We start from the raw sequence: 17,802 nt of genomic DNA, 5'->3' as shown, positions 1-17,802 counted from the left end.
CTGCTTTGCAAAATGGTTGTACCAATTTATAATCTCATCAGCTGTGTAAGATTTCTTCTTTGTCACCAATACTTGGTAGAATTAAATTTAAACATTTTTGTCAGTCTAAAATGGTATCTAATAATTTAAATTTATCTGTTCCTGATTATAATAGGGTAAAGCATATTTTCTTCTTTTAAAAAAAATTTAATGTTCATTTATTTTTGAGTGAGAGAGAGAGAGAGAGAGAGACAGCAGGGGAGGGGCAGAGAGAGAGGGAGACACAGAATTGGAAGCAGGCTCCAAGCTCTGTTAACTGACTGAGCCACCCAGGAACACCTCTTCTTCATTGGTTAATTTTTCTGTGAATTGTATACTTATTTACTGTGCATTTTAGGTTTAGTCATTTGCCTTTTTTTTTTTTTTTTGGCTCACTTTTAGAAATTATATATTAATTCTGGAAACAAACATTTTGCTGTGCATAGGTTGTAGATATCTATTACTTTCTGACTTCGTTTATTTTTCAATTGTAATATAGTTGACCTGTGACTGGTCTTTGAACTTTGTTTATGCTGTCTTTGTTGAACCAATATTAACAATTGTAATGAAGTCATATTATCCATATTTCTTTTTATAGTGTGCTTTTGGGTGTCCTGTTTAAGAAATTGTGTCTTACTCTGAGGTCATAAGTATACCCTTCTTTATTTTCTTCTGTAAGTAGCAATGGTTTGCTTTTCACAGTTAGACCTTAGCTGTACTTGGATTTATCTTCGTTAATGGGACGAGCTAAGGGTGTAATTGTCTATCTTTTTCATATGGATAACCAATTCATTGTATCAATTGTGTTAATCCTTTCTCCACTGGTTTTGAAATGCTTTCTCTGACTTAGCATTTCTATACATGTAAGGGTCTGTTTCTGACCCCTATTTCACTGATCCATCATCTTTTTAAAGAAAAAAAAAATTTAACAGTGGTATAACACCTTAATTACAATTATGATATAAGTGTTGATTTCTAGGAACATAAACTTCTCCTCCATGATCTTCATTATTATCTTAGCTCTCCTTGGTCCTTTACTAGGACATAGGAATTTCAGGACCATCTTGCAGGTTCCACACAAAAACAAAACAAAACAAAGCAAATAACAGCCCTATCAGGATTTTATTGAAATTGTATTGTACATTTTATTATTGGTGGATATTTGGTTTCTTTATAATATTGAGCTTTCCCATTCTTGGGCATGACATAGTCTTGCTTTTATTTAGGTCTCATTAAGAGACATGGTAATATTTTATAGTTTTCCCAATAAATATCCTGAGTCTTCATTTAGGTATATTCAAAGGTACTCTTATAGATTTATTGTTGTTGGAATTGTGAGAGAAATCTTTTTTTTTTTCTTTAATGTCTTCCTAATTGGTTATTGCTGATGCCTGGAGATAATACTGATTTTTGCATTTTGCTATTACATTCAACAAAGTTGCTAAACCTTATTATTCTATTAATATGCCTATTAGTTCTCTTGGGATTTCTATGCAGACAGTTATTTTGCCTGCGAATGTGAATAGTTTTTAAGTTTATATACATCTTACTTCATGGTGTTGTCATTCTGCTTTGACCTTGAGTTCAATGCTGAATAAAAGGAGTGTAGCAAGTTCTGTTCCTTGTTGAATGGGATTTCCTTGAAGGTTTCATTGTTAGGATTGATATTTGGCATGAAGATTTGATAGATGCCTCTCAGATTAAGAAAATTTCCTTCTGTTTCTACTTGCAAATAATTTTTCTCTGTTTTGATTTTTAATCATGAATCATGTTTACATTTTGCTGTCTTCTTTTTTCTGCATCTTTTGAGATTCCTAAATTTTTTGAACTGTTGATAGAATATGCTTGAAGTGACTCTACCAACGTTGATCCACCCTCAAATTTATGGAAAAGCACCACTGTTAAGTTGTTAAATGTTTGTAATGGAAGAAATCTTTGTATAGCAAAAATCATAATCACTTATTGTTTATGATGACAATGTATACTCTCAGCTTGTCATTTACATTTCAATTTTTTATGATTGTTTTTCATACATACATAGGTATATTCGATGTTTAGTGAAAAATTGGGGGCACCTGCGTGGCTCAGTTAAGTGTCCATCTCTTGGTTTTGGCTCAGGTCATGATCTCACGGTTTTGTGAGTTCAAACTGTCCATTGGGCTCTGTGCTGACAGCACAGAGACTGCTTGGGATTCTCTCTCTCCCTCTCTCTCTGCCCTTCCCCCATTTGTGCTGTCTTTGTTTCTCTCAAAATAAATCAACTTGAGAAAAGTCATGAAAAATTGATTAATTCAATTAGCCATTGCACTTTAATCAAGCTTTAAAAATAGGTTTCTGTTCCAAATTTATATAAAATTCATCTACATTTATACTATTAGCCCTTTTATAATTTGGGTGCCATTTTTTTATATTTAATTATCCATCTGAAATTTCATTCATCTGAGAGTCCTGTTGGTGAAGAGTGAAATATTTTATAAGCACACACATCTTTCTCATAATCCATCAAGTTGATCATATCATTTATTTCCTTTCATAATTTATCATAATAGTTGATAAATTATTTTAGTTTTTCAATTGTTGAAACATTGAAATCTTGGAATAAAAGTTAGTTTTCAAGGATTAGAATATTTCTGGTGCTTTACTACATTTAAATCATCATTTCTTTATTGAAAATGTTTAGGAGTGCCTGGGGGGCTCAGTTGGTTAAGCATCTGACTTTGGCTCAGGTCATGATCTCACAGTTGGTGAGTTTGCGCCCTGCGTCGGGCTCTGTGCTGACAGCTCAGAGCCTGGAACCTGCTTCAGATTCTGTGTCTCCCTCTTCCTCTGCTCCTCCCCCACTCTCACTCTGTCTCTCTCAAAAATAAAAGAAACATTAAAAAAAAAAAAGAAAATTGTTACATCTGTATTCATAAGTAAAATTCATCAATTTTATGAGCCAATTTAGTCAATTTTGAAACCAAGTGTTGTTGTATTTTTTTAATCTAAGAGGAATTGGAAAGATTTACAAATGTTTACATTACCTGGAAAATTTATACAGAAGAGCAATTATCTCTTGAAAAACTGGAAGAGTCTACTCATGTAACACTTTTGGTTTGGTGTTGCTGTTGCGCATTGCAGTTCTTACAGGTTGCTTTTGATAAACTTAATTTTTGTTGGTTTATCCCTCTCTGGTATTAGTTTACTTAGGAGTTCTGCTATGTTATTTTGTTAATATTTTAGGTTTACAATAGATATGTATATTTAAATATGGCAACATAAATATAAAATTATATAAAATGTGGAAATATAAATACAGTAAAACCTTGGATTACAAGTAACTTGTTCTGCAAGTGTTCTGCAAGACAAGCAAACATTTCAAATAAATTTTACCTTGATAAATGAGCAACGTCTTGCAATAGGAGTAGTACATGACATCGAATGTCACGTGATCACAACTGAGCCAATGGTTCTCGAAGTTTGCTTTGATATACAAGTGTTTTGAATAGCAAGCATGTTTCTGGAATGAATTATGCTGGCAAACCAAGGTTTTACATACATATATTTTCTGAAATATCCATGTTAATTATCCCTGTTTTTAATTATACCACTTGTATTTGTGTTCCTTTATAATTTTAGCATCAGTTTTTCACATGGTATAACTTCTATATCAGTGGTTCTGTCTTTTCTCTAATTTTATTTTGATTATCTGGTTTTGTTTGTATGCATTTCTCTCTTTTTATTGCTTGACAGCTTTGCCCACAAAAAAGCTAATGCTTTGATTTTACTTGTCAAATAACTTGTTTCTGCTTTCTCCACTATTAATTTCTAGTTCAATAATCTCTAACTTCCAAATATGTTTTTTTATGATGGCTTCTTGAGGCAAATAATTCATTTTAGTTGTTACTTATTTGATAATGAAAGCGATTAAAGCTATGAATTTGCCTCAGATTACTGCTTCTGTTCCAATTCTTCAATTTTATATGAAATATTCATCATTATTACTTAAATGATCTGAACTTATAGTTTTACATGAGCATCTTCTGCACTTGTTTAAAGATGGAGAACTCAGTCCACAAGTCCTAGATTTAGTATTTTGTTTTGTTTGTTGGGAGGAGGAAGTATTGCTTATATTTTTATTATTGAATTCACATATTACTGCATTTATCCATGGCAAGGTAGCTCTTACATAATGTGTGCACGTGTAGCAAATCAATGAAATAATCTTTGCATTTACAAATTATTAGCCCTTCTAACAAAGTATATCAAGAACAATGATAAAGAATACTTATTTCAATATTTTTCTATTATGCTCATATTATCAATTATAATATTAATGTATTTTCTACCATCTTCTATTATGTCATGCTTGATCAGTAAAAGACTGAGAGGAATATTAAAATGTTTCCCAATTTTGGAAGAGATGTTGTTCAAAGGGTACAAAGCTACAGTTAAGTAAGGATAAGTCTAGAGATCTAAGAACCATGGTGACTATAGTCAATAATATTATATTGAATATTGAAAATTTGCTAAGAGAGTAGATTTCAGGTGCACTTATCACACTTATAAAATGGAAACTGTGAAGAGATGATATGCTAAGTCGTTTCACTACTGTAATCATTTCAGTATGTATGTGCATATACATCATGTTTCATACTTCAAACATATAATTTTGATTTAAAAATTAAAAAATACAAAATACAAAGCATACAAAAGTTTTGGACTGGTTGTCATGGGGAGCAGAGAATTAACAACAAAATCCCCCATTTTATTGTGTCAATTGCCTATAGTATTGCCAGAATTTTTTGCTAAGTAGTGTTATGAAAATAACATATGCACATGGTAACAAAAGAAAATTAAAAGATGCCAATTAATTTAAAACATGTTAGTTTTCCTTCTGTTAAGGTACTTCCATTAGCAGTTCCTGAGATATTCTTCCAGAAGCATTCTGTGCATACTTTCTCCCCTTCATAGAAATAGATAACTCTTTTAATAAAAAGAGGTGTCTATATAAAACCTTTGTACATATTTTTTTCTCATTTAACAACTGTATATCTCAGAGACCTTTTCATATCAACACAAAAATATCTGCTTCATTTTCCAAAATACTGTCTGAATAGATTTTAATGTAAAAATGTACCATAATTATTTAAAGCTAATTTATACTTTGGGGCACTCAGGCTGCCTCTAGCTGTTTATTATTATAAATATATTTTTGCAATCAAAAACCTTGTGTGTACATTGGAGTCTACTGATGGGTCAAATCCCAGAACTGGAATATTTGCATACATTTAAAATTGTGTGACATTGACAGATTATACTTCAGGTAATTATTATGATTTTAACTTACAACCAACAGTGGGTAAGTGTTTGTTTCACATTTTTACTGTCACTTGGTATTACTAAACCTTTAAATATTTGTGACTTAGAACCACAGTTGATTATTATCCGTCATGGTTCTGGGGGGTGACTCAGCTCAGCTACATGGTTGTCGCTTGGATTCTCTCACGTAGTGGCAGTCAGATGACATCTGAGCTGAAGTCATCTGAAAGTTTGACTGGATTGGACATCTTGGATGCCTTATTCACATGGAGGCTCATTCAAGTCTGTCCACCGGAGTGGACACTCCCATGTGGCTTGGGATTTTCACAACATGAGGGCTGGGTTCTCATAGGGAATGTTCCAAGAACAAGTATCTCAAGAGCCAGGAAGCAGCCAGGTGGGTTAAAGGCAACACTCTACAAGTAGTAAAGCATCATTTCTGCCATATCCTATTGGTCAAAATAGTCCACACACCTTCATTTTTGAATGAAGTCATCTTTTTAACTTTGAGTCAAAATTCATTCATTTATATTCATATATAGAGAAATATAAATTCATCCATATATATAATTCATACATAAATGAATTCATTCAGTCATTCATATATAAATAAAAGCAATAATTTTCCCCTTTGCCTATTAATAGAAATAGAACTAGTTTTACTTATTTTTTTCTCAGTTCTATTTTTTCCTGGGTTTACGACAATGTTTTTGAAAGTAATAAATTACATTTGCTTTACTTTAATTCAGATTTTCTTCATTAGGCTAACCTTCCCCCATCTCATTTTGCTTTCTTGAAATGAAATGGAGATTGGTGCTTTTGCCTAACGTCCTAAATCATTTTTTGGAATGATTGGGGTGACTTACATGATATCAGTAGACCTCTTAATTGAATGTCAAGGAAGGCAGTTCCTATTGGCACGGGGACCTCCAGCTTCACTGAGAAGCATTCAATTAGATGAAAAACAGATGCTTATTTTTGTCTTATAAACCTCAATGCAGGTTATGTGGTAATTACTTCGAAGAGCAGGATAACAATTTATGTAATCAGCAGGACCCTATAATTACTAATGCATAATTTCTAAACAGCATTTAGCAAAATGAGGCCCATACATACAGTTTGTAATGAAAAAGATGTGTTTGACACCACACTAAATTAAATTAAAAATTTGCATATTTTCTTCCAGGAAATGCAGTAGCTTCATCTGCTTTATTTTGCTTCACTAATCCCTGTCTACTTTTAGCTCTGTTATAGGATCATGGAAATGCTGAATCACAATGATGGCTGAATGGGAGCAGAAGGATGAGGTATAGAGAAAGCCCTCCTTCTCTGCTGTCTAGGATTATGTAACATGATTCTGAGAGATTATTTGGAACATTACATCTAGGCAACTTGTTTCCATGGAGAGTTTAATATGAAGGTCCTACAATCACTTAATTTAGAATGTAAGTGCTCGCAGAGAACTTAAAAATTACCTCCACTTGTCTGAGGCCCGGTAAAATGATGTGACTTTTAACATCAAGCAGTTGTCAGTAGGAGTAAGAAATGACTCATTCAGTTAGTCCCAGTCCTTTGTGGAATCCATTCCACTCCTGATTAAATCACACTGAGTTAATGTTGGACAAACCACATGTTGCATCAGCCCCAGGGACGTTGAACGTTTCTGCAGTAAGTCTTTTGAAATTTGCATGCACATTGGCATCGCTCGTATGCCTTTAATAGTAGTAGGTGGAAATAGTGGTGGTAGTAAATGGCCGTAGTGGTGGCTATGATATCTCCTGAAGATAATTTAAGTTCTACATATTGAGAAAGTTGAGTGCTAGTTATTTACAGTTTCTCTCTGAAAGACCATCGATGAAATTGGACACCTGGAGAAATTCTTACCTGCAATTTCTGAAGTCATGTCAAGAGGATTACCCGTCTCTTCCTCAAAGCTCTGGACCTGAGACACCAAAATACATCAATCTCATTAGAAATGTTTTCATAACGAATTCACTTTATTTATTTAATCAACATATAATGAGTGCCTACTGGCTACCGCTAAGAGGATTAACCATGATTTCTAAACTCAAAGAGCTTACACTGGGGGGCAGGCAGGTGGCATGGTACAAGCACTCGGGATAAAGATTCAAAGAACTAAAGATCAGGAGAGGGAAATGGGGGAATCACTTCCAGGTGGGAGGAATAGAGACCCTGTCTGGAAGATGCGGCATTTGAGTGAGACTGAAATAATAATAATAATATTATTCTAGATTTTTTTTTTTTGCTCCTAAAGAGCTTTAAATATACTTGGAGAATGAGAGTTATTTCCTACATTTAATTTTATTTCTCTGAGGGATTTATTTATGACTTGGTAAATTTATGGAAAGCAATTCAGAAAATTCACAACTCAGTTGCTATACAGAGCTTAGATAGCTCAAAGAAAATTTGTTTTCCAAATTGATAGAGCAGAATTTATCATTAAAGTTATTTTCAGAAATTAATAAATACTACTCTACTGAGAATAAAATTATGGGTAAAACAAAATAATAAATATTTCTTTTAAGGGTGCCTGGGTGACTCAGTCCATTAAACATCTGGCTCTTGATTTCAGCTCAGGTCATGATCTCAGGGTTTTATGAGATGACACCTGAACTGGGCTCCATGCCTGGCATGGAGCCTGCTTGAAATTCTCTCTCTCCCTCTGCCTCTGCTCCTCCCTGCTCCTGTGCGCTTTCTCTCTCTCTCTCTCTCAAAAAAAAAAAAAAAAAAAATTTCTTGAAAAGTAATAAGATAAAGTACTACAGAAACTTGATGAATAAAAAAAGTTAAAGAAGGTAAGAAAACAGTTCCTGTTGATATTTTAGAGTTCATTTTTGCAGGTTTCCCTTTTAATATGTTTTTGGACATCATTGTGTAATCAAAAATTTTCACTCAAAACTTAGAAGGAGAGCTTCTTTCCCCACGTTGTGAAATTCCTTTGAAAACACCATTTTTCATGACTACAATAGGCCATATTTTGAAGGTACATTAATTTACTTAATGATTCTCCTAATGTTGGAATGTTTTCTAAATTTTGCAAATAAAAGTAATGGTGAGATGAATATCCTTATATATAAATCTTATTCTACATGTCATATTATCCATTTAGGTTCATATCTGAATAGTGAAAACTGAATCAAAGGACATTTAAACATTCCAGCACAAGTGGCCAGAAAGGGCCATAAACTCAGGAATAAAGAGAAGACCATGAGGTTACAGCTTAGCAGTGTAAGAAGAACTATTTATTCCCTCTTTTTAATCCTTCATCTGTTTTCTTTAAAGTTATTTTATACTTATGGTTCATTAGACATATTTCTTAACATTACTTTTATTGGTTTTGTAACTCAAACCAGCGTGCACCTTGTCTGTATACTGTATACATGTACCGTGGACATTTTCAAGTATAATAAGAAAACTCTTCTGCTGAGATTATTATCATGGAGGAAAGTCCACTTTGTGTGATGTAAAGTACATGGTCATCTAGGGAAAAACAACCCCAGACAACAAAATCTCAACAATTTAAAACGGAAACCAGGTGTATTCCTGGGTTGTTTCCCCTGAGCCAAACTTATTAATAATTTTTTTAATTAAAAATAAAGGAACAGTTATAAACTTTGGAAACATTTTCCACCTACTCAGGATGCCATTTGGCATTGTTTAATGATAGGGTCAATGTTTCTTACATTTAGTTCTAGGAGCGAGATCTCTGTATGGAAGCGAGAGGAAGACTAAACATGTTTTATAGTGGCTATAAAGAAGCATCCTACCTTGACTTTACAATTGCAGATGCTTCATTAGGATTAAATTCTCTTAATATGTTTGGGAATTTAAAAAGAAAGGAACAGACTCAGTTTTACTAAGTAAAATTAAACAAAAAATATGTTGATTTCTGCACTAAAGAAGTCGATGCACAATTTTCTTGGAATCATAGTTTTGAAAAGTGAGCCAAATATTGTCAAATTCAGCCTGTAAGTAGGACTTTAGGGGAGCATCATAGATTGATCAGGAGGTAATTTTGGCCAATCACAGTTGAAATTATGATAGCTAGATATTTAAGTATATTGGCTCATGTTTTAAATGCCATGAAAATCTGCCAATTTCACACATATTTTTCATTTCTTATAATTGGATTCTTAAATTTGCCATTAAAAAATGACTATTAAATCTGGCATTAGTTCCTGTTTAAGATGCAACGTACCCAAGCTTCATTTACTCATCCATTGGTATTGAGTGAAACAAATATTTTTCTCCCAGACTGTGATGAGGACATAATATTTTAGGTATACGTTTTAGAAAAACAAAATTCAAGTAGTGAATTTCCTTTATATCATTTTGGGGGCTCTATGCCTTGGATACACATATAGCCTGTCACACACACAAACCTGGGCAAATATTAAAGAAAGACCAGGGACAAAGTTGGTTATAAAGTTCAAGAGAGTATTCTGTTTTTCTACGGATGCCACCCAGACTAAATTAATATTATCAAATATTTTTGATGTTAACTTAATCATTCACAAACATTTATTGAGTCCCTAGTATGTGCCTAAAAACATATGAGCTTGGGGTACTTGGGTGGCTCAGTTGGTTGAGTGTCTGACTCTTGCTTTCAGCTCAGATTATGATCTCATGGTTCATGGGATTGGCCTTTCACACTCACAGTGAGGAGCCTGATTGGGATTCTGTCTTACCTCTCTCTCTGCCCCTCTCCCACTTACACTTGTTCTCTGTCTCTCTCAAAATAAATAAACATCCTTAAAAAAATAAAATAAAAATAAATTTATTAAAAAAACAAAGAAACAGGGGCGCCTGGGTGGCCCAGTTGGTTAAGGGAACGACGTCAGCTCAAGTCATGATCTCATGGTTCATGCGTTCAAGCCCCACCTCAGGCTCTTTGCTGACAGCTCAGAGCCTGGAGCCTGCTTCGGATCCTGTGTCTGTCTCTCTCTGCCCCTCCCCACTCATGCTCTGTCTCTTTCTCTCTCTCTCTCTCTCTCTCTCAAAGATAAACATTAAAAAAATAAAAACAAACACACAAAACATATGAACTTGTATTATTTTATTTTGGGGCCTGAGTGTCTTCCCACCTCCATACATACCACCAGAGAGCTTTGCCTTGAATAATTGCTATTTAAGAATATTTGAAAGTGTACCATGTAAGAACTGACACTCTGTTCTGAATCTTTTTTATCCTGAATGTAATATTATCTCTCCCTGTCCTCTCACATATAGATGGTGTCCAATGGACCTTATTTTCCTCTAAGTCAATCAAGCTTGAAGCATAAAAAACTTTGTAAAGGGACAGTAGAGTCTGTGAGGCATCCCAACAGGCTGGGGATGGTGAAATTTCTTGTTTGGATCCTAAGTAATATAGCAGATGACAAATGGACTGCAGATTTTCTTGATATTCTTTATATTACTGTAAGTAGTACTCTGGTGATTAAGTAATCTTTGCAAGATTGAAATAAAAGAAAATTTTTCTTAGTGCTACCTCAGTTTATCTTCAAATCAGGGCACTAGATCAAAGGTCTCCTTTTTTCCTCCATTTATAATTAAAAAAATTTTTTTTAACATTTATTTATTGTTGAGAAACAGAGAGACAGAGCATGAGCAGGGAAGGGGCAGAGAGAGAGGGAGACACAGAATCAGAAGCAGGCTCCAGGCTCTGAGCTGTCAGCACAGAGCCTGATGTGGGGCTTGAACTCACAAACCGTGAGATCATGACCTGAGCTGAAGTTGGACGTTTAAGCGACTGAGCCACCCAGATGCCCCTCTCCATTTATAATTTTTATATATTTGCAGGCTATTGGTTTACATTCAGACTAATATTTTAAGGTTCTTGAAATAATTTTTGACATAAGACATGTATACACATAAACATATATACATAGATATTAGGATCATCAACAGCTACATATTTTGAGGCAATTTTCATATCTTTGTGGGATAGGGAGGGCTACCAATAGGCATATTCACCTAATTCCTCTTCTTCTTTTAAGGTTATGGGTAAGTCTTACCTCCTACAAGTTTCTTGATCCTCTCAGCCCCTTGGCTGTTTAAGAACCTATCTTCTTGGGGCGCCTGGATGGCTTAGTCAGTTAAGCATCCGACTTCAGCTCAGGTCATGATCTCACAGTTTGTGAGTTTGAGCCCTGCGTCGGGCTCTGTGCTGAGAGCTTGGAGCCTGGAGCCTGGAGCCTGCTTCGGATTCTGTGTCTCCCTCTCTCTCTGCCCCTCCCCCGCTCGCACTCTGTCTCTGTCTCTCTCTCAAAAATAAATGAACATTAAAAAAAAAGGAACCTATCTTTCTGCTCCCTAGATGTCCCAAACATGTCTACAGTGATATGAAAGTTTACCGGTAGAGCTGTCACTCTCCCTGCGTGTTACTGTGCCCACTCCTGCCATTGCACTGAGGTTCCCTTGCTGGCAGGTTCTGCACCCCAGAGACTATCAGAGCGCCTGGCTTGTAGAGGGCTTCTAAGAAAGGTGGTCCCACCTTGGGATTTGCATATAAATATTCTGCCCCACTTCTGGATGATTTACATGATGAAAGGGAAAAAATTTTGCTCTTCCTTTGTCATAATATTAAAGAATAGAGAAATGTGTGAAAACGTGTATATATTTTTTTTAAAAGACTGAGAAGTGCAAGTAAGGGTGTCATCTAAATGAGGGTGAAAATTAGCATGAGTGAGTGAAGGGGAAGATGAAGGAGCAGACTGTGAAATATGTGAAGATATACATACATGCACATATAGGACAAAACATCTTTTGTTTACTGACATTCCTTAGCCCTTCTCCCAGTCAAGAAAGAGAAGTTTGAGGAGTTACCGGGCTCTGACCCTGGGTAGATGGGAAATAAATGATTTGGGGAGGAAACCAAATAGGCAGTGTGAAGAAGCAACAAGTGAGGAAAGAGTCTGTAAAAGTATAATCTTTTCCCCATCACATGTTTCACTCCTGTGTTTTAAGAACAAAATATAGGGTGATCAGCCTGCATAAGATGTGGTGAAAAGCATGAAAGCAAGCGGGCACTGATGTGTGAACTTCAGCCAAGCCACAGGACCCATGCCAAGAGGCTCTGTGCTGCGGTGCAGTCCAGGGAGAATCCAACAGTGAGATAACTATCAAATGCATTCATACTTTTCCTGAGTTGACTCATGGTGGCATAGACTGAGACTGATTCTGACAGCTGCGTGGTCACCAGAAGAAGGGGGGCCAGCCCCAGAAAGGTGTAGTGGCATAGGAATGAGGTTGGTCCTAAAAGTTCTTGGTAGACAGAGTTGTGAATAAATATGTATGAAATGGAGGTCGAGTTATGTGAATATCGATAAACTCCAAAGCAAACAAACAAATAAAATACTAGTCCTGCAAAATCAAAACCAAACCCGGGTCCCTACTTCTTTGTCCAAGGCCTTGCATTAGGCGTCACGGGGGACATATTTCCAAGATACATCTCCTTGTGGACAAAACCTGGTGGTCAAGGAGCTGACAGACTAGCAGGGGAGATGTCATTGAAACACATGTACAGTCTCTGCCATACAAGCTCTCCCTGCCAAGGCTGTGAGAATACAGAGTGGATGTGTGGGCAAGTTTCACTGAGTGGGAAGTAGCTGAACTGGCTCTCAAAGACCATTGGTGAAACAAGGAAAGTTAGAGTGGATGGAAGCATGCTAGAATGACCTTAAATGTTTTAGACTAAAAACAGGAATTTGGAACAATAAGATATAAAGCTGAGGGGTTGAAAGGTGAAGGGGGGGGCGCCTGGGTGGCTCAGTCAGTTAAGCGTCCGACTTCAGCTCAGGTCACGATCTCGCGGTCCGCGAGTTCGAGCCCCGCGTCGGGCTCTGGGCTGATGGCTCAGAGCCTGGAGCCTGCTTCCGATTCTGTGTTTCCCTCTCTCTCTGCCCCTCCCCCATTCATGCTGTGTCTCTCTCTGTCTCAAAAATAAATAAACGTTAAAAAAATATTTTTTAGAAAGGTGAAGGGGTTAACTGAGGGTGGAAAGCAGAAGATGCCTTGGGAATGGTTACTTCCCTTAGAAGTTGAGTGTGTAGGTACAACACTGACCTCTTCCATTTCGAAGGAGTCTGGTACTTTGCCTGCAAGACGAGAGAAGCTCTTGAGCTTGTTAGCTTGGATCGAGTTCACCTTCTGAGTTCTGTCCTTGACTGACCACTCAGACATATAGGAAGGAGGAGCCCTCTTGGCCAGCGTGGATGGGTGAGGCCACTGCTTGCTCAGAAGAGCTTGGGGAGAATGACAAGGTACCAAGTCATCACAGGCTTGGAGAGACGAGTGTTCTGCTGAAGGACACAAATGACTTTGGTCATGGTTGTTTGTCACAGCTGCTAATTCTGCTCCATATTCTCCCGATTTTGCAGAGGCAATGGAAAATTTGCCCCTTATCTTCAATGACTCTGACACTTCTGAGCTGCAGTCCTTAGCAATACTCTGCTTTGAAGCTCTCCTAAAAAGTCCACCCGTTCTTCTTCGATGTTCTTGGGCCTCACTCACTGAGGTTCCTTGCACATTTCCCCCTCCATATTTCTCTTCAGCTTTATTCTGCAGGATGTTAACATCATTCAGCAAAGATGAGAAGGCATTGGCTACATGGTCCAGGATCTCTAGTTGTCGGAAACGACCTGAACGATACAAGAAACACACAATTTTTAGACTGGGTCTTTTCAATGAAGCTGCATGAATGTAGTAAAAACTAAACAGGCTGGTAACACATGTGATTTTCAAGATGGGAAGGACTTAAACTCTTGAAACTTAAGTTTTTCTCACTATGTGCCACTGGTTATTATGGTGGTGATTCCTCAACATAAGAAGATGCCACTGTGTCTTGGGGAAAGCTAATAGCTTTTATATTTAGTTAAATATGCATAGCTATATACACTCATATATGCCTGTAGTTTTTATGTGTAAATCCATAAAAACTATAGGCAAGGATCAATCTTAATATTGTATATTAAACTAAAGGTTAAAGAGTGAAGCTAGCTCTTTCATGTGAGGTGAACTTGAGTATTCTTCCGTAGCTTTAGGTGGCAGATACCATAATCATCACCTCCATCATCCCCACCTGTCCTGTCACCTACAGTGTGCAAAGATCATGGAATATGGATTCAGAAGGCCTGGATCCAAATCCCAGTTCAACCAATCATTGGGTGTGCGATGTCAGAGTAGATGAATTAATAGAAATATGGTGCTTAGTCTGTGCCAAGCACATAGTAAACAGTTTCTTCATCAGGAGAATGAGTGTAATAATACCCATCTTACGTATCTCTCACATCTGTTGTGAAAGCACAATGCTATACAGTAGTTAGAGTTATAAATATGTAAGACTCTAGAAGGCAATTTATCGTCCTCAGTTGTCCGAGGGAAGATAGTCATTAATGTGAAAATCCATTTGTCTTTTCAAATGAACCAGCTCCTCAACTTGTAAGTCCTTCTGGGTGGTGCATGTAGGCAATGTGCAATTATTGACTTAATTAGCATATGGAAGAGACCTAGTGTGGATAGGTTTGGGGACACATTGTCACTTTGAAAGAAAATGGTGAAGAACAGTTTTGGTATCTCCAGATCATAAAACCAAAAAGATGGAAACAGAACATTTTGTTTTTATTACACAACCTTTTCTCAACCCCAGTGATAACATGCAGGGTTGCATAGCTCAGCAAAGGTCAAAGGCCACGTTGGTGAGTAAGGATACTATCCTCTGTTCTGTTGCTTGCACCCTCAGGACTACCCACTCTTCCATGAGCACATCCTTGCATCTACCTGCTCCCTCTGCTTGAAAGGCAAAGACATTGACTACTGATCCTTCTACTTTAAAAAATGTGATGGGCTTTTCGTAGAGGATTATGATATTCTTTCAATATCTAAAGGAACTCTTGGGTTCTGGATATTTTCAGAAGCATTCTGATTACATTTTTCCTCTAAATTCAGCTTTAACTGAAACAAAATCTTTCTTTGTGAGCCCAAGGGTATGACTGAATCATAATTCTATTTTTATGATTGTCATCCATCCATCCTATAGCAGATTTTTATACTTAGACTAGGAATCTATCCATTTAACTGGATAAGTCAATTCAGAGAACAGTCTTACGGTGTTGGGTGAGTGGGTGTTTTGTGGTTTGTTTGTTTGTTTTGCCTTTGGTAGATTGAACAATGAACCAATTGATTCTCATCCCTTCACGTTTGAGCCTTTTTTTATTGATGTTGAATAAGACATACTTTTCCCTTCTGTTTTTGGACCAACCAACTAATTTTATTATTGCTTATTTTACATTCAACCTTCTCGGCTTTCTTGAATCAAAAGTGGTAAGTGTTGAGTGAGAATGGCTACAGTGTGTTATTAGCACAGTTTTGAGTGGTGGAAATGAGTGGGCACAATCACAGGAGCAGGGGCCAGCTCCCGGGTCTTTTATAATCTGTGTGTCAATTTCATCTATAAAATGTTTACTTTACAGCTCAAGTCAAACACTCCTCAAATACTGATAAGAGTTATTGTCTCCAAATAAAGAATTGATCAAAGAACTTGCATCTCCCTGCGGCTTGGAGAAGGAGACAGCAAAGAATGATACTAATTTCTTCCAAAATGTAAAGAAACATCTCCTAACAACATCTTCGGGGATACATCCTCTTTTTAAAAAACTGCATTGTTGAAATTTTGAGACCCATTTTACCCACATGAAAATGGGGGAAACAGAGACTAAAATGAAAAATCTAAGATATTTGTTTGAGAAAACCACTTTATCTCACTTGACTTTCATGAATTTATTTAAAGAACTTATTTCAGAAACAGCATTTTGGCATTTTCTCCAGTCTAGAATTCTGCAAACTCTATCCCATGGAGGAGATGTTCTTCAACGCTCCTCCAAGAGGGGTTTGATATTTAAATGATTTTGAAAAATCTGCACTGCATCCTCTCTGGGAGACTGAGAGTGCACTTCAACATACTAAACAAATCCTGAAGTAAATAAACCTGTTTAACTGCAAGGCATCTTTCCCCCAAATTATTTGAGCACACATTCCAAGAGCGTCCTAGTAACATCCTAGAGAAAATTCCATTGACCACCAGCTGGGGAAAAATAGCAGCATGTATGATAACTAAGAGGTTTAGGTATAGTTAATCCTCAAATCTGGATATCTGACAGCTTAATACCTACCACTCACGGCTCATGGTAGAATAAGTAACATTCTAAGCCTTATAGATGAGGAAATTAAGGTTTCACCTTGCGACTTGTGATAAGCTTCGTGGTTTCTCTGCGTCCCCCGTAAGTGGCTATGGCATATATTAGTGCTTTCCACTGGTATTGCATTTTTTCTTCTGGACATATGGTAGGACTGCACATTCTCACCCCTTTGGAGTTAAGTGTGGCCATGTAACTGATTTTGGACAATGAAATCAGTGAGTAAATTCTGAGCAGAAAGAGGTAAGAGTCAAGTATGATTCTCCATTTCCACCTTTTCTCTGTCATTGCAACCAGTGACTTCCAGGTGATGGGGCCAAGACTACATATGAAGGCATATGCAACAGATCTTCCCCCAAACATGCACATGAAGCCACAGCAGACGCGTAGTATAGAGTGATCAACATGTAAACGTTTCTGCTCTAAGCCACTGCAACACAGGGGTGACTGTCACTACACATACATCCCATATGGTCTCTCCTAATACTGTGGCTCACCTGGCCACCACCCCCATTGCTGAGATTCAGTAACCACGCAGTCCCCACTTACCATACAAGTCCGGGTTCTCAATGTCCATTCGCTGCTTCTGAGCTTCAAGAAAAACCTGGTTGTTGATTCCTCTGGCTGCTGAGCCACAATCCAGAAATCTGGCTGGGATTTGAGTGCAGATGTCTGGCTCATCTGCACCAAACCCCAGATCCAAGAGAATCTCCACTGGATCTTTTTCCCAAAATTCCAGCCATTCAGGAATGCTGTGGTAAAAATATGAATATCTTTATCCAGTAACAGTTCATTTAACAAGACCCATTTTTTTTTTCTAGTCACCTCACACACCCAATCTTCTAGAAATTGAATGGAAGAGGAATCTAAATAGGCAAATAGATGGTGCATTTATGAGAACTCACATATACTTACTCAAAGGATAGTCCATCAACCCCATTCAGGGACTGCTTGGCTGTACTTTCTGTGCAAGACCAATGAGTTTATTTATCTGTCTACTTCATAGTAAGCAAATGTTAAGTTAGAGACAGCAGGAAGACTGTGGGACAGAAACCAGAAGCGATGCACTGATAACCACAAAGAAATGGTAGTTCATGGCGATGCGAAAGAAAAAACAAAAACAAAACAAAACTGTGAACAGCAGAACTCAAAAAAGAATGTTTTTAACGAGAATCAGTCTGAGGGCATCCTCAGCTACACAAATCTGCTGAGGGTGTCATTAAATGCAGACTCCAAGGACTGATCTTTACAAATAATAATTTGTAGTCCC

At 36.9% G+C, this 17,802-nt stretch overlaps 1 protein-coding gene across 3 annotated transcripts in view; it reads right to left on the bottom strand.

Moving 5' to 3' along the window:
- ITPRID1 (ITPR interacting domain containing 1) overlaps positions 1-17,802 on the bottom strand; it is a 103,769-nt gene that overhangs the window by 41,393 nt on the left and 44,574 nt on the right. For all 3 annotated transcript variants that reach the window (XM_019443741.2, XM_053897534.1, XM_019443740.2), the window contains 3 exons: positions 17,082-17,284; positions 13,405-13,979; positions 7,204-7,261 (listed from right to left, as the gene is read on the bottom strand). In XM_019443741.2, the coding sequence (XP_019299286.2) occupies positions 7,204-7,261; positions 13,405-13,979; positions 17,082-17,284 (836 nt within the window). The remainder of the gene's footprint in view (positions 1-7,203; positions 7,262-13,404; positions 13,980-17,081; positions 17,285-17,802) is intronic.

The sequence above is a fragment of the Panthera pardus genome, unplaced genomic scaffold (genome assembly GCF_024362965.1).
Source record: "Panthera pardus isolate Hobbes unplaced genomic scaffold, ASM2436296v1 HiC_scaffold_8, whole genome shotgun sequence".
Taxonomy (NCBI): Eukaryota; Metazoa; Chordata; class Mammalia; order Carnivora; family Felidae; genus Panthera; species Panthera pardus.
This window is presented reverse-complemented; position numbering and strand designations above follow the sequence as displayed.